Raw genomic sequence first — 26,369 nt, forward strand, 5'->3', positions numbered from 1 at the left:
GTCTATTTTTCTCTCTCCCTGGTTAAAAGTCACCGGGATACTAGCATCTAATTGGGTGGCCTGGGGTGAGGTCTGACCTGTGGGTCTATAATGAATGCAGACAAACCTGTGGGGTTCAGTGTAGGGGCATGTGTGCAGGCCATAAACGAGCCTGTGTTCTTTCATATGATGCACATATTATCAGAGGGTTCTGCTGTGGAGGGCCAGACAGCGGCCTGGCTTGTTCCCCTCTTAGGAGGATGTGCTGATGTGTGTCCTTTCGCTTGCACTGAAAGAATGTATGTCCGACCAATGGCCACAGGCATGCTCTGACTATACCTATCATCAGCCAAGAGCAATGAGCACTCCTAATTGGAAAATTCCGTGGGACAAGCAATGCTGGAGGGGTTCCTTTAGAAAAAAAAAGAAGTTTATAAGGGCAGGCTAATGTGAGGAGTCTGGGTTTTCGCCTCCCAAAATAGACGAAACCCTAGCGGAGCGGGGAGAGATGTCACAAGGAATAACAGGGTAGCAAAATGGAAACAAAACAAAACAAAGCTTCACCAAAAAAGCTCTGAACTAATGTCAGACGAGGATAACTGTCACAGGGGAAATGACATTAGGGGAAAGACTGGCTGCTGACAACAACGGAACAGAAAGGAGTTCTAAGGTGCATCCATTCCAGTTCCAAAGAGCCTCTTGAGTTTCTCTCCAGGAGGAACAGTTATATGCAAGTGGGGGGACTTGGAGTGTCAGGGTGAATTCCATTCTTCCCATTAGCTGGGGAACACGAAGTCCTTTTCCACTGCACTCTATGACAGGCCCACAGCGAGAGGCTTCTTTTTGTTCTTTCCTTTCCTTTGGCAAGGACGCATTCCAAACTCTTAAAGCACTCAAAGGTATTATCACCCCCAATCAAATAAGCCAGTAATGATCCCCCCAAAGTTTCAGCACGTTCATAAGGAAGGCACGGCTCAGGCACGCCTACATAATTTGCAGTGCTTTGCTTTTTTTGTTGCTTTTTTTTGTTTTTGTTGAGAAAATACATTTCACAGTGAGATAGGGTGCAAGGATGTGGAGGTAGTCTGTCAGTTTACAACAAAAAGCTACCACAGGTCTCTCCATTTGATGCACATCAAGAGCAACTCTTATGATCAGTCACCTTTTCTCAATACTACACACAAGTGCTTTGAAATAGACATAAAGGCTTCCTAATTAGCAACAAGCAGAGTCATCCTGACAGCCTAAGCCATTCAAAAGAATAAATAAAAGACAATTTAACAAGCAAAAAACTCTTTGTCAATGTGACAAGGGATGAGCTGCTTCTCAGAGACACCGAAAAACAAAGAGAAATTTCTGCTGGTGCAGGATGATGGATTTGATGTCGTGTTATTTAAAGATGTGCAACATAACACATGGGCCACCTGACAAGCATTCTCCCAGGGGGTGGGGGTGGGGGGTAATGGTAACTTGGAGACACAGAAAAAACGGATCAAGAATGTTAGGGGGATCTGGGGAACGCAACTTGATGGAGCAGCCCATTTCAAATAACACCCAAGACACAGACAGCCAAATCAGTCTTGCTCTGTGAGCTGCGATCCACCTGAACAAAAAGTGTTGCAGGTGCCAAAATATGCTAATGCTAAAAAAGCAAACAACCCAACAAAACAAGAAAACGGGGTGAAGAAGAAAAGCAGCCCGAGGAGAGAACATCGCGTCTCACTTGAGGTCTAACAGAACCATGCAGTCTGGCGTCGTCTGCGATTCGTGCAAGAGGAGAAAGTGAAAACATCGCAGTGGAGATTTGCGTGTTTAATCTGTGCACGGGTAAATGGACTAGCGTGTTGTGCAGCCCACGCCTCCGGGTGTGTGGTGCTGGTTTTGCAAGGGGGTTATTATGTGCATCGTTTCAGAGAGGCTCTGTCTTGACGAGCAATCTCTCCCGAGTGACAGTCGACACGTGTTTGTTTTCAGTGATTATTTAACCTTTTGAAATGGGAGGAATGCTTAATCCTCTTTGGAAAACAATCGCAGAAATGAGCCTCTCCCCAACACCCAGGGCAAGCTTCCCCCGCAAAGCCCTCCCTCTCTCCCAGCCGATAAGCGAGCGGTTATAAAACACCAGACCGGCACACTGTTGCAGCTGTGTGTGTTCGTTGTCTCCCCTTTATCATTGTCTGCTCCAATAGGCTTTGGGACAAAGAAAACATTCCCAGTGAAAAACCCGGTCAGATCTCTATCTATCTATTACACAGTGCAGCAGCATGACTCAACAGAGTAAAGCCACCGCTGTTCACCAAAATGCCATTCCCAATGCTCATCCTTTGTCTAATTTTCTATTGCTATATATTTGATGTCCTCGGTGCAGCGACTCCTGTTGACTCCGTGTGTCGGTAGATCAACCCTATCAAGACCAAGGGTCTGTCGCTAGATTCACACTATACATCTGCTTGCTCGGCAGCCAAAGGAAAGGTCAGAGCAGGGGAGAAACACATCTTAAAAGTGTTAGTGAGCCGACAAGGGCCTTTTCCTCCCACACAGCATCCTCGGTGTAAAAACAATTTATGTAATGGAGTGATGCAGCAGTTTCGGAAAACTTTCCTGGACAGGTCAATTCCTGCTCTGTTGAAACCAGCTGCAGGGTTATTCCAGTGAACACCACTTTCTTCACTAAACAGAGAGAGCGAGAGAGAGAGAGAGAGAGACAGAGGGTGAGAGTGAGAGAGAGAGAGAGAGAGAGAGAGAGAGAGAGAGAGAGAGAGAGGGAGAAAGAAAATGGAGTGACAGATCAAATAGAAAGGGTGACGCGTTGCACAACTCTCTGGGCCACTTCCTTTCCACGACGTTACAAATCACCGTCTTCCCCTATTCAGTCTTCCAACACCCAAACGTCACTCTGAGGCTTTGCGAGAAACCGCACGCTCGCAACACTGATTTGTTTCTTTGGTTATTTGTGGCTTCAGCCAAACTCAGTGGAATCTCAAACGCTGGGCCCCGAGTCAAATATTCATAATTTCCAGACTCGTCTTGTCCTCCACACAAGCCTTCCCAGTTCAGTTCCAGCTCGTCATCCCAACACTGCTCGGGCATGAACTGCGGAGTTCACGTGTGTTCCAGCTCGGGCCTGACCCCTGAATGAGAGAGAGCCGCCCAGGCCTGATACATGCTTATGCAAGCTGAACTCCAGGTCCAGATAGAAAGCAAAGCAAGCAGAAACCAAACATGCTTGGCAGTGCAAATAACACATCCCTTTTTGAACTTCAAAACAGACTCTGCACGGCATGGACAGAACATATTGCCACAGGGCTTGCTTTAGCAAACAGCAGCAGAGGTGTCTGGGGGAGAGTGTGAGTAAATTGATTGACTGACCTTGCACTTTGACCTGGTTGGGGCGCAGGCCGGGCAGGGCAGCACGTCGAACTCCTCGGCCTGGTGCATGGAGTAGTCGGTGCTGGCCACCACCAGGCGGTCGCCGGCCCTCCAGCCCCGGGCCTCGTCAGCCAGCTCCAGGATGCTGGAGTTGGACAGCATGTCCACCGTGATGGATGCCTGTGGGCGAACTGTGGAGAGAGGGGAACGAGAAAACATCAGCTAATGACATAGAGCAAGAGAGAGAGAGAGAGAGAGAGAGAGACAAAACAAACATTCCGAGGAAACTGACATAAATGTGATCCTCGGAATAATCATCCAGAGGCCAATTAGCCGTGAATCAGCAGTTGCCTAGCAACTGCTGAAACTCTTTCAAAACATAGCCAAAATGTGAGGTGGGAGACAGTGGGGCTCTATAGTGCACATGGCGTCCAAGCTGCCATAATCCCCAGTCATTGTTGTGTGATGGAGCTCTAATTGACAACAATAAGCACATACATCATTCACATAATTCACTGTCAACAGGAAAAAAGTACAAGATGAAAAAGCATTTCCATCTTTCTGTGTGTGACAGACAAGCGCGTGTTGACGCAGGCTCGGTGACAGATGGCGGGAGACTGAGGAACCGATGCGGTGACTTCTCCACAGGCTGGCACTGGCTCAGATGCAGACGGCAAAAAAAAAAAAAAAATCAACTCATGATCACTGGAGGGCTAAGATAAAGCTAATGTTCAGAAGGTTTTATCAGATTAGCTGCTGCTACAAGAGTTTAGACCCAATAAGGTCGAGTTGGAGTCTCAGGAGTCTCTAGACCCAAAAGGTCGAGTTGGATTCTCAAAGGACACCATGCACAAGTCTCCCTCTATAATAAATATTATGTGACACAATGAAAAACATTTTTCAAGGCTTTGTATAGTTTGTGTTGGTGGTTAAAGTCAGTAAAGTAACGGGTGGATCTCATGGGCCCCTGGTTCAGCTGGCGGAGAGGACACAAACACAGCTGGGACGAACGGCGGAGCGAGTGTACAGGAATCCCACAGATGAGTTCAGGAGAAGAGAAGGAGGAGGAGGTGGAGGTGGAGGAGGTGGAGGTTGTGGGTGGCCAGTGGAAAACTCACATACAGTAGTTGATGAGATTAGCAGATGCTTGTGTGTGACATGTGATTCGATTAGTAGGAGCATGTGAGGCGAAGGGGTTATGTGGACAAAATAGCCTTCTGTTGGATTTTTCCTGTACAACCTCCCATAAATAATAGTCAGAGTGGTGGTCAAATATTTCAAAACAGCGAAGCATAAAGCATTGAGTTTTATTACTGGAGTGTGTGAGCACATGGGAGGAAAGAGAAGAAACAGAGAGAAACAGAGAAAGAGAGAGAGAGAGAGAGGGAGGGGGAGTGGTCATGCAAGGAGTGCTGTAGGTTGCTCTGCTTTCACTCTAACTAACTAAAACCACTAAACACAGCTACCCTCTGAATCTCCTCTCTGAGAACCATCGTAAAAGCTCAGCTTTTTGAGCTTCCCAAAAATTCCTTTGCTGTTTTGGGTGCTTAAAGAGGATTTTGTCATCGCCCTAAGGTCCCCAAAACATGACCCACCTGTCTGTGTAAACACAGACTTTCTCTTTCTTCCCCTCCTCTGTAAGCTAGTCCGAAACACATGCCTGCCCTGACCGCCTGAACCTGCTGGCTCCTTCCCCGTGCCACAGAGTGCAGTGTAAAAATGCTTTCACTGCCCATTTAGAAAAACTCTGCGGTCGCTCTGGTGCGAAAATGGAGTGCAGTGCTTGATGGGAAATCAATGGGGAATCAAACCGTGGCCAAGCGGGAGCTGCATAGTCTCCAGCTTCGCTACGCTCCTCTGTGCTGGCGGGGCGCGATAGTGATTTGGCGTGAGAACACCTCGTCCAGCTGCAGGTCTGACAGCCACAGCAGGGGGACACCCCAGACGCTACGATCGGCTGTGCCTGAGTAGACTCACACCGTGACGAGGAAGGAAGGTGAGGGATGAGATGGGATGCGGATTCTGCATTTGAGGTAAACAGGCGCGTTGCATGCTTGTACCTGACTTTCTTAGCATTGTGTGATGTGATGTTATCACATCCTCTTGGCTAATTTCAGCTCCTGAAGGTCAGGAACCCATTCTGGTTTCCACCTCCCCCTGCAGCAGAACAACCTGACTGAGCTGGATTATATTTCTCCAGGGATACTTCACATTCCCAGGGCACGAATGTTGACTTGTTAGTGTGGTATCAACATGTTGGCACCCAGTTGGCACCCCTCTGCCCTTACAGCCTTTTGGAGGATGGAAGAGCCTGAACTTCTCGCTACCTCCACACACACGCCAAGTTTCCCAGACTGCAGATCTGTGTCTTCACCCGAAGGGTGAGGGGTGAGGGGTGGGGGTGGAGTGGGTTGGTATGGACGAGATGGCTGGGTGGAGGGTTGGGTGTGTGTGTGTAGGGGGGTGTTGTTATGCAGGCAGACATGCAATCCACGTGACAAGGCGCGTCTGGCAAGCCCAGGCAGAGGAAGGAGACAGAGCAAGCATGCCAAGTTTCCAAACCTCAGAATTCACCCCCCGAGCCAATGCAAATTTCTCTGATTATAGCCCTACACATAAAGTGGCGGAGACAGATGGAGCGTGGCAGTAGTCACTGCCGCGGAGACTGCGGAGGCCCCTGAATTCCACACATACCCAGCTTCCCGCACAGAAAGCGCACTCTGTAGTTGTGGCAGAGGCCGTCGGGTTGGTCCTTGTTCAGGCACACAAAGCCATAGTTCTTGTCGTTCTTGGAGAAGATCTCGCCTGTCATGTTCGCCGGGATGCCGTCATGGGTCTCGGCCTGCATCAGAGAGAGGGAGAGCAAGGGCAGCGGGTCAACGCTCCTCACGTCCGTTCAAATGGTGACCACGAGGCCCGCAGTCAATATTGAGCGAATCATAATCTGTGTAAATCAAACATTGCGGTCAACCCATCCCAATTTACAATCTGTGTAAATCAACCCAGCCCAACTGATTGAGTGTCTGACTCCACAACTTAAATGAGAATAGCATAACTCTGGGAGATGGGAGGCTGTGCTGGGTTGATGGCACAAACAAAAAGTGAGTCACAGGCGTGGCAGAACTGGGATCTAGGTCAACTTTTTTTGTTTAAACATTATTGTTTTTAAATATGCCTGACAGCTACATACATTCTGTTGTTTTTCTTACTGTTTGTTTGTTTATGCATATATAATGGTAATGATATAATGGTGTGTGTGTGTGTGTGTGTGTACCTCCATGTCCGTTGGGTTGCTGCACAGTCGCTCGGGGAAAGCCTTGTGGAGATCAGAGAGCTTCTCCCAGTCTCCAGAGCCTCTTTCATCATCCCGGTCAAACCACTCGGTCCACTCCGCCTCTGCAGGGTACATAACGGACTGCATAAGAGAACACTAATACACAAACAAGCAACAATACACACACAATAACAAACACAATAATAATAACACACACACACACACACACACACACACACACACACACACACACACACCACCCACTGAGTTCAGTAAGCCCCTGTCTCTGCCCTGTCAGAGAGAGTTCACGTAGATATTAAACTAATTTACATCCAGGATTCTGCCTCTTTTCCATTCTGCCTGTCAGAAAGTATTTGTGGCCAAGTAATTGAGGAGCTTTCTCCCCACATTATATTCTGCCTGATGAGCTAGTGCCAACAGGGAATGCTCCTTGCTTTGTTCAGCTGCATTCAAATCAAATGCATTAAAACAGCAATGAAAGGCAAAGAGAGAGAGAGAGAGAGAGAGAGAGAGAGAGAGAGAGAGAGAGAGAGAGAGAGAGAGAGAGCCTTGAATCAAGAGTAGCTCACCTCCTCTTTGATTACTAATAATCTTCAGCAGAGTTTGCCTCATTTTCGAAACGCTTTATAATGATTATGTATTACATTCACTACGGCAACAGGAGCAGCTCTCCACTATGATGGCCCATTGTGGATTGAAGGCTGAGATTGGACACAAGCAAATGTCAATATAGACCCTTGAGAGACTCGGAAATCCTGAAATACAATACACAATCCATGTCATCTGTCACCCTCCAATGGCAAAAGCTTCTCTTTCAAAAATGCCATTATCTATAATTTACTGGATGGGTTTGAATTGTGTGAGCTGTATTTTTCTGACCAGTGGCATAATGCATGCCCTCTACAAGCAGCTCACCACTGCACAAACATAAAAATGCCTAAGGCTCTTCCACTTGTAATGAAGGGATGCTTGAGGACCACGAGCTCTCCAAGCTGGGAGATTGTGGCTGAGATGGTGTTGGTGGAGTTAGTTGAGTGGAGTTGGCTATTTACCTTGGACCCACTGACTGGAGGTGGTGACAGTGAAGTGCTCGCCATAGCCTGTCTGGAAGATCTTGGAGCTCTTGGCCTCCGAGGATGCCTTGGTGCCTGTGGTAGAGCACACACACACACACACACACACACACACACACACACACACACACACACACACACACACACACACACAGTGGGGTGTTGTGAGTGGCGCGGTAGATCTGCCTCAGCATATCTCTTTGCTCCCACAGGGGATGTGTCATATTTGCCTTCTGACACTGTGCAAACAGAGGCGATTAGAGGCCTCACCTTGATAGATGGCACGGTCCTCCACTGCAGCAGATGAATCTCCTTTCACTGTGATGAAACTCCATGGATGACTGTGAGTATCAGAGAGAAAGAGAGAGATAGAGTGAAAGAGAGAGGGAGAGAGAGATTGTGAGAGGGGGGGTCAAGAGAGAGAAATAGAGGGGGGGTATAAAGGGGAGGGGGGGTTGACAGAGAGAGATAGAGAGGGGGCGGGGGGTAAGAAGGGGAGGGGAGATTGACAGAGATAGTATAGAGGAGACAGACAGGTAGAGAGACAAAGATGTCTCTATTAAATAAACATTCTGACACTCAGCTCTGTAAATGATGTTGACACAAGGTGTGATTGGCGGCCAAAGAGGTACTCAGGGCAGCCTGGGTAATTACAGTTAGGGAGAGACTAACACATCAGCCACACATCAGCCTCACATTGATTGGGGCTCTCCTGTAAGGAGACAGCCTGACAACGCCATCAGGTCGCTCTGGCATTCAGGCCTGTTCCGACTGTCAGCCAGACAAATCAAGTGGATGAGTCAGGATCTCCCGGTTGACACACCGAGACTGACGCCATGGCACTGTGGTACACTTCTGATCTGAGTAGGCAACAGCATGCTTAACAAGCAGAGCCTCCTCCAAGGTATGTGCATGCAAATAAGCCTTGTGCCAAACACATTCACATTTATCTCCCTGTCATTTTCTTCATGATTACTGGCTAATAAAAGGTATCCCCAAGGCACCACGGGCAATTTTCAGACTTTAAGTGTGATTTGGTGAGGCTGTGCAGCACAGTAGACAAGACGCCCCTTTCACCCCCAGGGTCCTAGTTCCCTCCTTCATGTGGAGAAGCCATGTGGAAATATTTTAATGTGAATGTTTGTCAATTTTTATTCCCCCTCCCGAGCAAGAAGAGACCCACTGGCCACTTGGCTAGCCGCTCCACAAAAGCAGTTTAGGAATTTCCTCACAAAGCAAGACAATCACGGTGGGGCTACCGCTGTCGCGGCCTGAGGTCCAGGGATAGAAGCGTCTGAGATAATTGTGACCCCGACAGCTCGGCACACGCATATACTGTGAACCCAGAGATCATTATTAACTTAACCAGTGGAATTCTGACAGTGATTTCAGTGCTTTCCACTGAGAAGGCACAAGTCTGGGGTGTGGATGAGTTTAGCCCAAATTAAAGAAATGTTTCCAGACTTATGTCATGCGGGCGTACAGAAGGTAAGCATGATTTCTGGTGAGCTGCCATGTCGCATGCTTTATTGACCTTAATGCTAAATCCGAACACGAGTCATTTTTCAAGTGTATGCGACTGAGGGGAAGTAATGGAAACACTCGGTCGAACAGAGCAGGATTTGGCCTGCAGAAAGGCAAATCGATACTCGGAGAGTAAATCTGGGGTTGAGAGAGTGAGAGAGAGAGAGCCATCTTTCAGCAGGGGATAAATCAAGTTCGGAAAAAGTCAAAGTTATTTTGCACTGCTGTCCTAAGACAGCTTTGGACATTTCGGGGCGGGGGTGGGGATCATCTGCTTGATCTATCATGGCTGTTTTCCCACTCATGCTCAATAGGGTCCAAGAGAGAGAGAGAGAGAGAGAGAGAGAGAGAGAGAGAGAGAGAGAAAGAAAAAGAGACAAGTACCGGAATCCCAGCCGAGTGAGCTCGCGGCTGCCTAATTTATTGAGCGCCTTCTTGGCCGTGTCCTCCAGGTTGTTGGAACCCTCGTCATTGACCACCATGGCTAGAATCATGCCGTCCTCCACGGCGGCCACATACTGAGCCAGCCGGTGGCTCTCGTCTTTGCTCCGGTACGTATCAAACCTGCGGAGGGACCCCAGACGAGTACGGGGGGGCATGAATCACTTAAGCTCATTCAATGAAAACATACAAATCTTCTCAGAAATGTAAACAGTGTACAATCAAGAATAATAACACCCTGCAGGTTATCCTGTTTCAAAGCACAACATGAATGGGCGATGGCAATGTGCTTTTATCTCATCAGGCTTCCATCTGTGGTTTGCAGATGCATCATAGGAGAGTTATCACTGTGAGTACAAACCTGTCGTTGTGCAGCACGTTGCCAGTGCTGGGGTCGATGACGTGGACAATGATGCCTCTGTTTCCCCAGCCTTTCTCGAAGTGGTAGCTGTTCTCGTTGCCCTCGCCAGGGTGCAGTGTCTTGTTAAGGAACGTCCACGACAGCTTCTTGGCACCGTGGATCTCCAGCTTGCCTCCTGTGCCCACGCCGAGGTACTTTCGCCCGAAGTAGCTGTGCCCGACGTCGGCATCATCGGATCTGTTCAGTATCAGAGAGAGAGGCCAGCGTTATGACATCATGAATTATGAATCGCTCTCGCTCGCCGTCTGGCATGCCTAATTAAAGTCGGTGTTTGTCTTACCTCCCGAAGAGGGATATGGTGAGGCTGCCTTTATATGGGCAGTCTGGACTGCCGATGTGCAGCTCTCCCTTGTTCCCAATGTGAATGTGTTTGGCCCGCAGCAAGATGGGTCGATTGGTGTCGGCAATTACAAGCTTTCCTGCAGAAAAAGAATGCTCCCATGACACAGAGGTCTCCGGGCTTTAGTGTTTTTCATGCAAGCGGCATCTCAGACTCTCTCCTTTTAAGGGGCCGTGTTCTGGCTGACTACAGTCACCCACCAAAGCAAGCTGCTAGGGCTTTCTTTTTTACGAGCACTGCGCTTCACGGTGGGGGAAATCCTCCTGACACGCGTTAGACGAGCCTGAGGTGATCTTGGATGAGTGATCGGCGCTTTGATTTAAGGGAACGCTGTGCGGCCCGACCACGTGGCGGACAGGGCGAGACATAGCTGACTGCTAATGGGAGGAGATAAATCCCTATGGCAGTTTAACAGTGAAGGACACGGCCGAGGGAGGGTAAAAAATGGCTTCTTACCCCCGTTGAGGATCTCAATGGAGTGGACAGTTCCTGAGCTGGTAAGGAGGACTTTGCGGCCGTAACCTATGGTAACGCGATGAGCCTCGCTGTGGCCGGGTGTCCATGGCTGCAAGCCGGACTCTTTGTCAGGACACACTGCAAGACACACACACACGCACACGCACACACAAAACAAAATGTCAACATTAACGTGATCAACCACAGCCTGGCTTCTGCCAGACCACATCTTTAAAACAAGTTCCAATGTAGATAAAGGGAAAGATCTCTAGCAAGCAGGCATGAAGTATTCATGAATACACATCACAGACGCCGTTTTTTTGTGTGTCTCCGACACGGTTTGTTAGTTTTTGCTAGGAGTGGGAGCAGGTGGAGGAGGTGCTGTGAGGTGCTCTCAGCAGAAGCACACATGTGTGCCAGACTACCCGTTCACAATGCACCCAGGGACGCCGGCTGCTGTGAATCGAGACAATCTGAGGTCGAAAACAACCACAGATCCAGATGATCATTTGCTTCCACTCTCAAATCAAGACAGGCTGCACTGACCCTCTGACCTGCCAGCTTTGTTTTCTCCGAACAGGCTGTGTTTATTTTGTTTTTGTTTTACTAATAGTGACGAGTCTATGTCCTTCACATTTCCACCATGTCAACCTTTCCACAACTCCCCCTCAACTTCTCTTGCTAGCAAATAACTTCACCATTATTCTTGCACAAGCACGGGTGCCAAGTGCATTCTGAGTCAGTGGTTAATATTCCCACGAAAAACAACTCCGAGCACTGTAGCGTCTGGCCACAGCAGCACGAAACACAACTCGAGACTCTCTTCTGTTTTTGTTTTGGCTTTGGGAGACAGACACGGTGAACCCTGACTGAACTCTGACACAGGTAAACCACGAGTAGTCCGTGTACTGCAGCCTTAAAACACCCCTGGAGACAAAACACATGTCGCCAACAAACAGAAAACGCAACGTCAAACAAACAGTGAAAGAGAGGCTCTGATAACAATTACAACCCCATTAATTATCATGCTAATTTGGTAAATCTTCAAACTCTTCATGTTTGGACCGACTTCTTAGAGAGAGATTACAGCGTAAAAGGCTGCAAATTCCAAGAGCTAGAAAGCCATTCGAAATGTAATGTCTACAGACTCACAACAGACTCTGGCTCATATGCATACAATCCCAGCAGGCATCTAACAAAGCGAAAGAGACCACCAGCACCATACAATGCCACAACTGATTTGATTCAGTGAGGCACAGGCATTTCTACATGCAAACAATCGTGCAGTTCCATTAAAAGCATGCCACATTTGCTTAGCTGCTTTGCAGCAACAAAGGGCAGACAGAGGAGCCAAAGAGGAACACAATAACACCAGAACAGAACTATAGAACTTGTCAGCTCCATATTAATTTTTTTGCTTCCTTGTCCTTCGCCCCACACTTGAGCTTTCATGAAGTGAAAGCAGTGGGCCCAGTCATGTTTGCAATTAGAGAAACGCAACAACATTTTCTGACAGACTTCTGTTTGCAATTTCAATGAAAAGGCTTTTTTTTTTTTAAAAGGACAAAAGCAAAACAAGGGAACTATTTATATGCGGCCATATAAATATGAGGCAGTGTGCCACAGCTAAGTGTGGCCTCCATGCTTTGAGGTCAGCTCCTCTGCACAAGGGTAGAATTAAAGCAGGATCTGGAGGAGATGAGGCCACGGGCTCGGGAGCGGAGCCAATGCTGCCGGGCTGAAGTCAACAGGGGAGCCTCGCTCTGGCTGCTTTTCCCATACGTGGCAACAGCAGCGGCAGCTGAACCGGCACAGCAGAGCACAGCGGAGCAGAGCTTAGCGCTGTGGTGTCACGTAACCACCAGCAGACACAAAAGCAAAAGCTGGTTCACAGCACTTAACCAGGAGCTCACACACTCCCTCCTCTTCTATTCCGCGCGCAGCACAACAAACTGTCTATTAAGGAGGCAGAAATGCATTCTTCTCAAGTGCTGTGTGCGCTCCTGTTTGCTGGCTGCTGAACGGAGAGAGCAGACTTAATAATAACACTTGAGGACATGCAGTACACTCCAGGCTGCATGAGTTATTATATTTCTAAGGCCACATATGCCATCCCGCATCGATCCCCCCTGGCTGCACTAAGCTCTTATCTATGGTGAAATCAAAATGTAATAATAAAGCCTCTCCAAGCCTGCACTCTCTGGCGAAACAGACCTTGGTCTTACGAATAGCAGAATGTCACACCGTGGCCTGGTGCAATCCTGTCCCAATGTGACCACAACCAGCTGCACCTACGCTGCTCCATTCACATGCGTCTGTGCCAGCTGAAGGCCTGATGAAGCAGCTCCATGTGCAGCTGCTCACTGGGTGTACTGTCTACCCACTCCCAGCAGACACCCAGGGGAGGAGGAGGGAGGAGGTGGAGGAGGAAACCGTCCCAGTGCCACATACACCCAAAATACCCCAGACACGCGCGCCCGCTTGCCAGCATTTTCCCTTTAGTCACACTGAGGCAGCCTCTAATCCACATTAGCATTGATCTAATTATGCATGTGTCGTTTTCCCTGTGGTGGCTTACCAGCCTGAGTGAAGGGCAGGGTGGGCAGGGTGGCGAGGAGCAGCAGCAAGGCGACGCGGCTCTTCATCTTTCAGCTCCAGAGGTCTGGTCAGAACTGGAAGCTTCTCAAGGCACCTAGACCAAAAAACAAGACAGACAGAAAAGCGCTTTTGTGTGTGAGTGAGGAATGGAGTCAGGGACTTGAAGGAGACGACGGTGGCACTGTTTGCATCAGGAAAAAAAAAAGAAGACTGCAGTTGTTGTAAAAACATTCAGAAAAAATGCACGCTCTGACTCTCTCGCTTTCTCTCTCTCGCTCTCTTTTTCTCTCTCTCTCTCTCTCTCTCTCTCTCTCTGGGGACAGGCAGAGATTTGTGAGGGCTGCGTTTATAAAAAGATCAGGAAGCTACTTTGCCTATATCTGTAGAAATCTTTAAGGGATTGCAAAATCCAACAGGGAAAAGGTAAAAAAAAGCACATGTGGCTAATAACAGCAGCCTTGTTCCCATTGCAGTTACATAAAAATTACATGAATTTACTTTTATTTTAATATTTTGATGCAACCAGTGCATGACTGTATCCCTATGAAAATGTGTGCAAGAAAATCCACAGTAGGCTATCCCTCGAGGAACACCATACAAGTGTTGCTGGGGCTGTGTGCTGGCACTAACATGATTAAAACCACCTCCCAGGGCTGGCCTTATCCGTCTCAGCCAGGTGGTAATTACGGAACAGGTGTGAAATTTTCTGCAAGACTCCTCTCCCCGACCACAGCCTGCCACCCGCACCATAGCTGAGCCACCGACTCATGAATTATGTATTTATTTGTACCACGGAACAGCTCATAATGTGGCAACATGTCATCCGGTGCAAGAGCAATTTGTGCATGGCAGTTAAAACCAAGGATGAAAGCCCTTAGGTAGTAAATCATCTTTTCCTCACAGTCAGAAAAACAGAAGAGGAACAAAAAGAAAAACAGAAAAGAAAGAACAGACAGCAGTCGGGGCAGAGAATGTTTTTTATTGTGGATTTTTCATGCCGTACAGATGAAACTGAGGACCTTGAGGTCGGACGATGATGGGCAGCAGGTCCTTGAGGGAGAAGAGTCCCGCACTCCTCCTCTTCTTCTCAGGGGAGCGATATCTCTGGTAGATTACCTCTCTGATCGCACAAGGAGCTTCTCTCTCTCTCTCCGTCTGTCTCTCGCTCTCGCTCTTCCCCCTTGCCTGGCCCCCACGCTACAGGGTATTCAATTCAGTCCTACAAAACAAAGAGAGAATTATCATAGACGATCACAGCCGGTACCTCTGTGCATTCACATAGCTCAGAAAACGGTGCTCTAGTAAATCACATGGCACTCACGCTAGGGGAAAAGAATGCCCTGACCTGGCACTGTGTGTGTGTGTGTGTGTGTGTGTGTGTGTGTGTGTGTGTGTGTGTGTGTGTGTGTGTGTGTGTGTGTGTACCCAGACCAGTAGCTCAGGGCTTTTGATAGGCAGTGTACAGGGGGAAATGCTCTGTGTTGTTTTGAGGTGAGGTGAAGATATGGCCTAATTCAAAAGCTTGCACATGATGACTCGTGAGAGTAATAAGACTCAACCCCTCCATCTAGATAAATAAATAAATAAATCAACAAACAAACAAACTAATAAACAAGCCTGCCTTGCCTATGCCCCTGTCCATATTGGCAATATGGGATTCTCATTACTGTTTGCCGCATCTGGTAAATTGCACATATATTCTAGGTAGATTTTCTGCCAAACGATGATGATGATGATAAGTTCTCTGACAGCAGAACAGAGGGCAGGCGCTGATAGCAGAATGCATCTTAGGCTGGGGGGGGGCATGTGAAAGGTGCTGTTCAAAGCCCTCCTGTTTTATGTGCACATCAAAGCTGAGCAGAAGTGCTGGGATACACTGAAGGCCAGCATTGCATTATTAAAAAGGGAAATATGTTCTCCGCTTAGTCACAGTTTGAACTCTTCCCTGCGTCCTTGCTTTTTTCTGTGTGTGTGTGTGTGTGTCATGTGCCGCGATCTGCACCGCAAGTCTGTGCTCACATGTCTCGTCCAGAGACACAGAAATGTTTTGCTCAGTGGCGCAGGGCGGTCAGCCCGGTCACAGCGCTTGTATTATAGATGGAGCGCAGTGAGTGAGCTCAACCCGTCAAAACTGCCCAGTCAGAGCACTCAGCAGAATCCTGGGCCTCTGACCGATAGATGCCTTCCAAAAGCATGACATCATATTTCCTGTGTGTGTGTGGGGGGGCAGTTTGGAAAAGACGGTGAGATAAAAGTGGCCGGCCACCACGGCCTCTCACGGTGGACATGTCTCAGGAGCTGAGCAGCAGGCTGCTGATACTGACCTGTGTGGCGGGCAGAGAGAAGTCACCATCTGCCCAGATAAGCCACTTCCACCGCTCTCTCCTTCTTGCCAAAGCTCTCCCCATTGCCACAAAAGACGAGATGGCAGTGTCAGGGGTGAATCAGAAGAAATTTCTCACGTGAAACAGTTTCCCATGACTCACCCAGACGTGCCGGTGTGCCAAAACACAAGCAGTGGAAGCATTTATTTTGCAAGGCTTTTTGGTTAGTCCATTTAAAGCTTGCCTATAAACCCCAGAGCAAAAAATAAGTGTCGCACACATATTTCAACACAGCCAATTTTACAGAAGCTCTCTAGCATGTTCCAAGCTAGCAGTTATGAGAAACTTTACAAGCTCGGCAGGCCAGTGAAAGCTCCGTAACACTGTATGAAAACACTCCCGCCACTGAAGGAAACAGAACTTCTGAAAGGGAGTTCCACTCTTGTTTCCTCTCCGCAGTGTCACAGTGCACGTTATCTGACCTGTGCTTGACTAGGGGAAACTGGAACTACCAGCTTCTCAAGGACAGCCCTCCTGTCTTATATCTGGCTATTAATCTAAAAATGAGTGCATAGGCCTACTGCAGCGTGTAATTATCGGAACCTGTAAAAGCATGAATTACGAGAGAGTGCCAGGGAAGACGCCCACAGCGCAGCCCCTCTCGTTGAGACGGGCAGGCGTGTGTGCATGTGATTGGCGCCCCTCTCGAGGCACATGGGAGAAAAAAGGAGTAGCACGCAAGACACACATTACGGGTTTCAGGAGCAAGGAAAATTTCTGCTGACGTGCCCTTAACCGTTTCCATATGGCCTGCAATAATAAATCTCAAGACCTCTTCATCAGCTGGAAAACAGGACCGGCCTCCACTTCACCCACTCTCCATTTAAAGTCAAGTGACCTCTGAAGAAACCCTAATGGGATTCTACTTCCTGGGAGGGCCTGTGAAAAGCTGTACACTCCAGCGACCGTTAATTCATTCTATTTTATTTTTTTAGAGCTGATGGGGTCTCCTGTGGAGCTGACACCCTGGTGCAGGAGATTGTTTGGCCCGATAGCCGGCCTTGGATTACTTGCAGAAGGGGAATGAGAGGCTCTCAGACGGCCATGTTGTTGAAACAGCTATTTTTACGGCTCCTCCAGACTGTCTAATCCTGCTTTAGCATCCGCTGGCCTGCTGACAGGGGAGAACGCCTCGTCTGCTAAACAGAGCGCATCACCCTGGTGACCACAGGTGCAGAGCTGGGCCAGGGGAGAGGAGCGCATTTAAGACACATCTGAATGGTCCCAAAAATAGAAACACGACGGCATGCACTTCACCATTCAATGAGCTTGCGGAAAAAGGCACCACAGAATTGACCAGTGCTCAATGATGGATAGAATTCTAAAAATTAAACACAGTCCGCTCTGCGGTTCGTTTAAGGGAAACAAACACTTTCCAGCTCAATACCCAATTCCAGCAACGTGTGCACACATCCACGGACAAAACCACAAAAGGCTGCATCCGCTGGCAAAATACTGCAAGCGGTTTGAGCCCATTTTGACCAGGTGTGTGTGTGTGTGTGTGTGTGTGTGTGTGAGTGTGTGTAAAGTGGTTCAGACAGCAGGACTCAGCAAGCCTGTAGGAGAACATACGAGTCCTGATGTACACATTGGCCCCGTGGAGAAACCCTACACTCAGTGCCGCGCCCATCACCCAGATGCCTGACAGGGAACAGCCATTGTGCAACACCTTTGTCTGCGGTGTGACATTGTGCTCAACAGGTAGTTTGCTGCTGGTCCCTTTGTGCAAGAGGTTGTCAAAGGAACAAAAGGAGCTCAACTTCCAGGGATAAGCGAAACATATTTATTTCTTTCTTGATTTTTCTTCCATTTACAATCCTCATTGCCTGTGCTGCAATGCTACGATAAAGCAGATTAGCAAAAATTGAACTGGAAAGCTTTTCGTATAAGTGACGTTAAGACAAGGCCTTGGAGTAAAGTAAAAGGCTAAAGTCTGGGTGGCTTTTAAGCCAAACACAAAGACCCCTAGCCTTCAAATTAACTCCCCAGTGCCAGGGACCAACCATGCTGCTTTTGCACATCAGAAGACACCTAAAATCTCTCCAACGGAAAGCGAACAACCTTAGCAACCTTAGCAAAAACGCTGGGGGAGCTTTCAGACTGTTGCCTATGAACAGCATTTTGACAATAGCAGGCCCGCTCATCGACAGGTCTGGCCAATTTGCTCAGTGGGATCAAGAAGCTCCCCCAGCCTCATGAGGTGCTAAAATAGAACTCCAGGCACGGAAGAACTATATCACGATGACTCACGCCTTTTCACGGCGGCAGAGGCAATATGCCTCGTCTAATAGAAAAAATCTCCCGAGAATGAAAAAAAAAGAATTAATATGCCTCCGAATGAGTCTCGGACAGACAAGTGCCGAGGAGATGGGGATGTATTTATAGGTGTCAAACAGCAACAGCTGTCAGTGCTCATCAGGTGCAGTCATGCGTCATCCATGCAGATAAGAGATGAGTGCGGATGCATCTGGGGGCAGGCAGGGCGCGAAGAGTGGAGATCACAGGGCCGAGCTGGCAGGCCCTTGGCCCACTAATCAGGAAGGGAGTGGAGGGGGCAGTGGAAGGGAGGGAGGCCTCCTCTGCAAATGCTGGAGAAAGCCCAGATTCTTTTCAAGCAAAATAACAGTTTTTCTGCCTCCACCCCCTCCCTCCCACACACACACACACACACACACACACACACACACACACACACACGCATACTGTACATACTGTGCTGGTAGCGTGCCGGGGTAGTGGTCCACCTGATACTGCAGGTAGTTGGAGTGAAAAAAAAAGTTGTTCTGCACACACATGTTCCCGTTGCCTGAGGGGAAAACAAGTCGCCTCACTGCATGAGTACAAAAGACCCCGCACGCATGCTCAAACACACACACACACACACACATAAACACACACACACACACACACACACACACACACACACACACACACAGGGGCTCACACCTGTCTGGCAGGACAGAAAGGAGAGTGGCTTTATCTCTCGCGCTGCTGAGTATAGATGGAGAGCTCTCCCCCCCACCTTCGCTGATAAGACGCGGCTAGGAGAGAGAGGCGAGAGGCCATCCGTTCACGTCTGAGGGAAAGGATGCACTTTCATGGGACGCCTCGCTCTCCTTTAATCCCCCATCGTGATGAAACTCACGAAGAAGAGGCCAAATAAAAAGGGCTGAAAATTGCCTCATTATGCAATAGGAGAGCTGACAACAGTAAGGGCCCTCCAGCAAGAAAAAAAAAGACAAAGAAAGAATGAGTAAAAAGATGCTCAATTTGAGAAGGGGGTGTAGACGGAGATAAAGTAAAAAATGCAGCGGATGATGAAACTCACTCACCAGGACCATGAGAGAGTTTGGAGTTGGCAAATTTCTGTTGAGCATTCACAAATGGGAGCAGATAATCTGGCCTTAGCTCTGGAATGCATTGCAAAAAATCACAGGGTGACTAAGAGTGGCCCAATGGTTTTGGGTGATATAATTTGACAGATGTCTGTAAAGCCTTTTGTTGTTGATGGATTGCGAGCAAACTTTCAGGCAGCTACTGTTTGCCTCCAACTGGTTTCAACACCCTCTCCTCCCCCACCCCCCAGAATCTCTCAATTTCACATCAATTTCACGTTGCGCTCTCCGACCGAAAATCAGATGAAAGAGAAAATGCTTTAATTACTTTTTCAATTAAACAGCGATTTCTCCAGGTTGCTCGGCAAGAATGGCAACAACGTGCTGTTTCGGTTCCCTTGTGCGAGGGCTGCGCAACGGCACAGATCATTATCACAGAGCTTTAGCGAGCAGAACTCTGCTGGACAAGAATCCAAAGCGAGCAGGAGACGTAGCGGTGGATATTAATCAGGCCTGAGCCGGACCACAGTCTCAGCCCTATCAGATAGCATCTACTAGCACAATACAATCTATTACTCCTCTCCCTCTCTGAGGTTTTTGTCAGAGAATAATTGGGAGAGAGAGAAACATGGAAAAAATACAAACATTTTCTGTCTCCAATATGCAGGAGAGATAAATGTGGAGTGTGAATAAAAAGTTTGGCAAAGCACATAAATCTGAGAGGGCGAACGTACGTGTGCATCCTCACCCTCACAGTGAAGGGCCTCGCCAGAGCGAGCTCTTTATTAAGGCCATTCACCATCCTGCCACTGACCGGCCTATTCGGTCGCTTGTGGTTGGTTGGTTTACATGTGGGCCCCCCGGTCTCCGAGATTAATACTTCACCCTGCACGAGTGTTTTGAAAAAATGAAAGCCTCACCTCACCCACCATTTCCTCATTGGCGAGTAAGATTTCAATTATTGTTTTGGACCGCAGTGAAATATTTCGAGACCGCCCATGTGCGCTGACAGGTGAGCGATGAGAAGGGTTTCCCTGGAGACATGCTGGGTCATTAAGTGGCTGCCTTTCACCGAGGCACAGCAGGGATGAAAAGCTGTAGGACGGGGATCACACAGAGAGGAAGAGAGCAAAGCCGCTCCTCGGGCAAAAATAATGAGGCCCATCACTCTTCAGTACATATTGAAATATAAATGAGAAACTGAACTTTACTTCAATCTTAGTTATGTTTCTATATATAAACTCATCCAGTCACAGCACACACTCTCAATTACTTACATTAGTATTGACTAGTTTCTCTGTGTTTCACACAAACATTTTTACAACTTAATCTGTAAGCTTCCTGCTTATCTGAAGCAATCTGGGGGCTCCTGATGAGCTCACACAGCATCTGTTTGAGGCCGAGGTATGTTCCAGAGGCGATCTCCTTCATCGCGAGCAGATCTATCATTCACAATGACACCTGACACTTAGCGGAATGGCTGTGAAACAGACACTGCAACTCGTCTGAAAAACAGACGCTCTCAGGAGAACTTGCTTAAGACGTGCTGAAAGTTCTCTTCCCAGGGGCATGCTTAGTACTGATGGAACTCATCAAACAGGGCACTGCCAGGGCTTGGGAAAGAGAGCGCCGGTCCGGTGGGGACTCACTGTCTGGGACTGGGAGTGGTACCACCCCTACCTCCTCGGCTCTCTCTGCCACGTGTCTGGAAGAATCCAAAGAATGCTCTTCTGCACACTTTACTGGGACGAGACAAGCCACAAAAATAGAAAGACTAATGGCCGTAATCAAAGACTTCCTTGAACCCTGTTTGTCCAGACGGAGCACAATAAAATTAGGAGGAAACTAAATTCTTCGTCATTGTGTAATCAACACACTGCCCTCAGACTGGGAAGCAATAGGATGTCGTGTGAAGGACTGTTTTTCTGTATTTGCAGTAGACAGTGAGTACAGAGTTTCTGCAAACACCACAGAGTTAGAAAGGGGTCCTATCAGACCTCTTTATCTGATGGCTAAAAAAGATTTTAAAAAAAATATGTGCTTGAATTCGGCTCGAACATCAGGATAAAGCTCTTGCATGCAAAACATTCAGCATGACAACCAAAAAAATAAATAAACAAATGATCTGATAAATTGCTCCTGACAATCAGGCATGCAGAACTGATGCATGGCACTGATAACTCGCTCTGGGATGTTAATAGGTTCACCTAATTTCCATGTGCCATGCATCTTCGGGGCCCTTCAAAACTGTCTGCCATTTGCAAGTTCAATGTGCAGCATTAAACGGTTGGTTAGCTCGCTGTCCTAATGTGGAGTGAAGATGGAAATTCCACTCTTTTGCATTAATCTCGTTCGGGATCTTCCTGTCTGACAGGTTTGTTGATCTTTAAACTTGTAATATGGCGGCGCTCCGAGACTAAGTACGTTTTATACATAATGCATGGGCGAGGTACCAGGATGTACCGCTGCGATGAGTATAATGTTTGTGCTTCTGCAAGACACACACTTCAGCTAGTTTACTTTGGAAGAAATATGTTACCCACTGGTTGGGCAGAAGAAATAACCTGTGTCGACACGTGCGAGCACTCAAGCTGAATCTGCTATGAAATATAGTTGTGGTGAAAGTGCAAGTTCTAGTGATGGCTATCACACTGGATTTGTGATGTCCAACACAGGGACTTATATCTAACAATATCATATAATACGGCACCACCTACATCTCCTCTCTGCTGGATTCCGCTCAGGTGCTACAGTGTCAAGCGAAAGCCGATTATTCCGGTCATAACACCCTCCACACCTCCCCCTCCCCTCCTTCTGTTTCTCTGGAAAGAACATCCTGCCCAGCAACCAGTTGGGATCCATGATGGCTGCTGAAGGTATGTAACTCTCTGGCGGTGGAGAAGCTGAGGACTGCAATGTGATTGAAGTCCTTCAGATGCTTTGCCCCGGGCCCTGTGGAAATCTCATCTACCTCACCTTGAGATGTATCATGGGAATGTGCTCCCAAGCAGCCATCAAGCAGCCATCTCTCTCTCTCTCTCTCTCTCCTTCTCCCTCTCTTTCTCTCTCTCTCAATCTCTCTCTCTCTCACACACACACACACACATTCCTCCCACAGGATCCAGCCTGGACCCTCTGTTCTTCTCCTCTAGACATGAGCCCATCCAATCAAACTATGTAAATGAAATCCTGCAAGGATGGGGAGAGAGATGGCGAGCGAGCCCAAGATACTGGGAGAGGGGTATGAGAGAACAGGAGAAGAAGGCAAAGACTTGTCTTGTTCGTATATGCACACACACACACACACACACACACACACACACCCACACATACATACAAATGAGCTTTCATCTGTCATTCCTTTGACTGTTCTGACTTGCTCACTGATTACTGCAGCTTTTCATTGAAATGGGTGGGTGGGTCAATGTCTCAGCAGATAAATCATCCTCAAAGTTCCCAGACCGACTTATATTATTTATTTTAAGTGTTGTTTCTTTCAAAGCACGGCCGCTCAAAAAAGACGGCCCCAGACTTTTGCCAGAATCAAAGCAGTCATGGCTCCAATGCAGCCTACCACCGCAAGAGGAACAGATGTCGGAAAGTTACAAGATAAAATGAGAGCTGCCCCTTGGCCATATTTGCCAGTGCTGTGGAGAAATTGAGGCAGCAGGAGTGATGGCTTTGTGGCAGTCAAACCTAGTCAAGGCCACCCCGGGCCTTGATCAGCACAGTGTGTCTCCTCCACATAGCATGAGGCTAGCTGCGTGGTCCAGAAGCAGATGCTGTCATTTCAGCAGCTGAGTTTTTTCACATTTTATTGGTGTATGCACTTCCAGTTTCTTCTCTCTCTCTCTCTCTCTCTCTCTCTCTCTCTCTCACTCTCTCTCTCTCAGTACAACTGGCTGTCTGCGGAGGCTTTCATGCTAGTGTGTGCCATTTCTCATGCCACAAACTAGGGCGGCTAAGTGAAAGGGCACCCTGAGTGGAGAGTGCTTTTCCGCGGAGCCCTGGAAGGCCCATTCCGCCTCATTATGGTGCATCTACTTCCCCACACACTGCTGCTCCGGCCATGACTCGGTTCTCAGCCATTTGTGGCTATTCAGTGCCTGCGAGAGCAAATGACTATAGCAGAAATGGGCCTAAATAATACATTCTCTTAATTCCCATTCCATTTTTGTCACAATTTCACAACTGAAGTGAACATTGTTTTGGAGGAAGTAGATAAATAGGGAATGGGGTAAAAAAAAGAAGTGAGTATTGAATACCACTTCAAAGAAACGTCTTCTGCAGTGATGACAGACGCGATACCTGCAGGATTTCATGTGGATAAAGGATGTCAAAAACGAACAGACGTAAGCAATTACTGCACAATTCAGGCATGTGTATCATGAATGCATCAGGTGAAGGATTTAGGACACTATAAAGTTAGATTGGCTTCGAGAGATGTCTGATAGATCAACCAATCAAACTAGTTCGCATAGCCTACACTTTCAAATAGAATACCACACGAATAAGGAAAGTTCAAAAGAAGGTCATAGAAGTTCCACTAGTTCACCTCTAAGAATTAACTACAGACCTGCTTTAAAGATCTTAGCTTGGTCTTCCCTTTGAAAATGTCCCTAGTGTTGGCTGACCTGATGAGACCAGCATGAAAAGAATAGATGAGTACCTTGCTGTCAATCAAAGCCACTCGACACTTTTAGTTCCCTATTAAGGGGTCTTTATTGGCCCTAAACACAATTCGGAGACTCCTAGATCTATAACCCTTAAAAGTCCTTTCTTGAAATCTCAATTGCTGCGCTGCTTCGTTTTATGGATTAATAAATGAATTAGATGGTAAGGAGGAGAAAGATCACATGACGTGATCAATCCTGGCAATGTCACAAACAGGATTTTGCCCACAATGGTAAGACAGTATGTGTATATTTCAAGACATTTTATTTTTCCATATGTTTTCTTCTATATATATATTGCTGTCAATATCCAACAATAAAATATGTTCCTTAGAGAGCCCCAGTTATATGGTGGAAATGTTGTCGATACAAGGTCTTACAAAGCCAAGCGATTACATGTATGATTAAGCCAATACATGTGAACCTTTACCCAGGTGCACTAATTCTACAAATGAAAAGGAGATTTTTTCAACACAATAAATGAAAGACACTAGCCTGGGGAGGAATTCATATCTTCAGATGAACATCTCTCACACACACATGCCCATGTTACCCCCTACCCCCCACGCTGGATGGATAGTTAAACAATCAAACACACAGCACGCACACACACAGATGCACGCATGCATGCGTACGCACACACACGCACACACCCGCACACGCACACACACACACACACACACACACACACACACACACACACACACACACACACACACACACACACACACACACACACACACACACACACACACACACACACACACGTGGGAGTTCCTGCACCATTTTTCAACGATGAACTAATTCGAATGTAGGTGCTGACATGACATAGCCTGTATCTCCTGACAGACTCAATCTCAGCATATACCCACTCTGTCAACATCCCCTTATGCTATTTGGTATGGTGTCAACACATTGTTATGGATAGATTCTGTGACCCATTTAATAACACCATAGACAAGAGTATGCATTCAAATTCTTTAGAAAAAAATCTTCTTGTGGAGGGAATATTCTAAATCATATCAGAGACTGTTACCTGAAATGATATCTTTGGAAAAATACAGCCAAATGTCTTGCAGCTTTGACTCCTCACAAACACATAAAATGACAGGTCCTGTTGCCAGTGTCAGGGCTATTTGCATAGTTTTTCAACACACTCACATTTTATTTCAGACAGGCCTATCTGTGTTCTATCCCCATCGAAAACAACCTTGCAATACAAGATCGTAATTACATATTTTGTACATCTGCTGCCCCTGTTATTATGTGAGAGGGGATGGAAGATCTTTTTTTTTTTGCTTGAGTGTTAAGTGCAAGTGGAAAGAAAGCAGAGATGGATCCAATGTTTTCCTCTCCTGACAGGCATGGTTTCAGACATTTACAAAGGATCTGCACAGAAACCCTGCCAATGCGCTTTTCATTCATGTCAAACTGCATAAATCAAAACGGCATTCCGAAAACACATGGAGCAATGGCACGTCGCTGCACAGCCGGAGAAATCTCAGAGTCCATTTCCAATTTGGTACAGTTCCCATAACGGGAGACTTTAAACCGGTGCCATGTGGTGAAAAATGATGAGCCAGGGGCCGTTTTAATTGTTCGCCCAATGCCGGGGTCTTATCGCGGGCAGGGAGAGAGGGAGAGAGAGAGAGACAGAGAAAGAGAGAAAGAGAGACGCTGTTAGAGCTCCTCTGCGCTGGTCATTAGAATTCTCCCCACATGAGAGCCACGACATCCCACTGATGCATGTAACAACTGCCCATATAGTCAGTGGGAAACCTCCATGTGACTGAGTCCATATGGACCGCCAATAGCACTGCGGTGGGTGTGTGCAGGAACACAGGTGGCATCAATATATAGAGAGAGAGAGAGAAGAGAGAGGAGAGAGAGAGAGAGGGAAAGAGAGAGACAGAGGGAGAATATTGAGCCTGCTGTCCATGACAGTGACGTTGGCCAACTGCAAAGCATGCCACCAGGCTACAGTTTTTTTATAGACCTTCAGAAGTGGTCGTGTGTATACGGACGGCACTGCTCCTTTCAAACGGAATACACGTGATTCATCGGAAGGGCCTTCAGCGCCTCTCCTAACTTTTTTTTTCACTTGAAAAGGTCCAATCCCCCGACTTCAATTTCATTTACACAGCACATATGATGTCCCTATGGCCAGAGTGCAAGCTACAAGGACACACTACTTATATTCTGGCTTGTGATGTCTGCATGAGTGTGTGAGTGAGTGTGTGTGTGTGTGTGTGTGTGTGTGTGTGTGTGTCTGTCTCTGTGTGTGTGTGTGTGTGTGTGTGTGTGTGTGTGTGCGTGTGTGTGAGTGTGTGAGAGAGAGAGAGAGAGAGAGAGAGAGTGAGAGAGAGAGAGAGAGAGAGGGAGAGAAAGTGTTCCTCTGTTTAATATTCGCAACTTGGACCATGTGCCTCCCAATTGAATTTGAAAGGATTTGCGTGGCCGAGTTTTAAAAGAGCTGTGCAC

General features: G+C 47.5%; 1 protein-coding gene across 1 annotated transcript in view; it reads right to left on the minus strand.

Moving 5' to 3' along the window:
• LOC125307283 (cell migration inducing hyaluronidase 1) overlaps positions 1 to 26,369 on the minus strand; it is a 62,940-nt gene that overhangs the window by 22,109 nt on the left and 14,462 nt on the right. Inside the window, exons 4-14 of the mRNA XM_048263175.1 lie at positions 14,516 to 14,715; positions 13,477 to 13,590; positions 10,899 to 11,036; positions 10,383 to 10,521; positions 10,043 to 10,279; positions 9,625 to 9,804; positions 7,987 to 8,057; positions 7,696 to 7,791; positions 6,623 to 6,744; positions 6,043 to 6,190; positions 3,356 to 3,539 (exon numbers count right to left, since the gene is read on the minus strand). Of these exons, the coding sequence (XP_048119132.1) occupies positions 3,356 to 3,539; positions 6,043 to 6,190; positions 6,623 to 6,744; positions 7,696 to 7,791; positions 7,987 to 8,057; positions 9,625 to 9,804; positions 10,043 to 10,279; positions 10,383 to 10,521; positions 10,899 to 11,036; positions 13,477 to 13,543 (1,382 nt within the window). The 5' untranslated portion in view covers positions 13,544 to 13,590; positions 14,516 to 14,715. The remainder of the gene's footprint in view (positions 1 to 3,355; positions 3,540 to 6,042; positions 6,191 to 6,622; positions 6,745 to 7,695; positions 7,792 to 7,986; positions 8,058 to 9,624; positions 9,805 to 10,042; positions 10,280 to 10,382; positions 10,522 to 10,898; positions 11,037 to 13,476; positions 13,591 to 14,515; positions 14,716 to 26,369) is intronic.

Source organism: Alosa alosa, chromosome 14 (genome assembly GCF_017589495.1).
Source record: "Alosa alosa isolate M-15738 ecotype Scorff River chromosome 14, AALO_Geno_1.1, whole genome shotgun sequence".
Lineage (NCBI taxonomy): Eukaryota > Metazoa > Chordata > Actinopteri > Clupeiformes > Clupeidae > Alosa > Alosa alosa.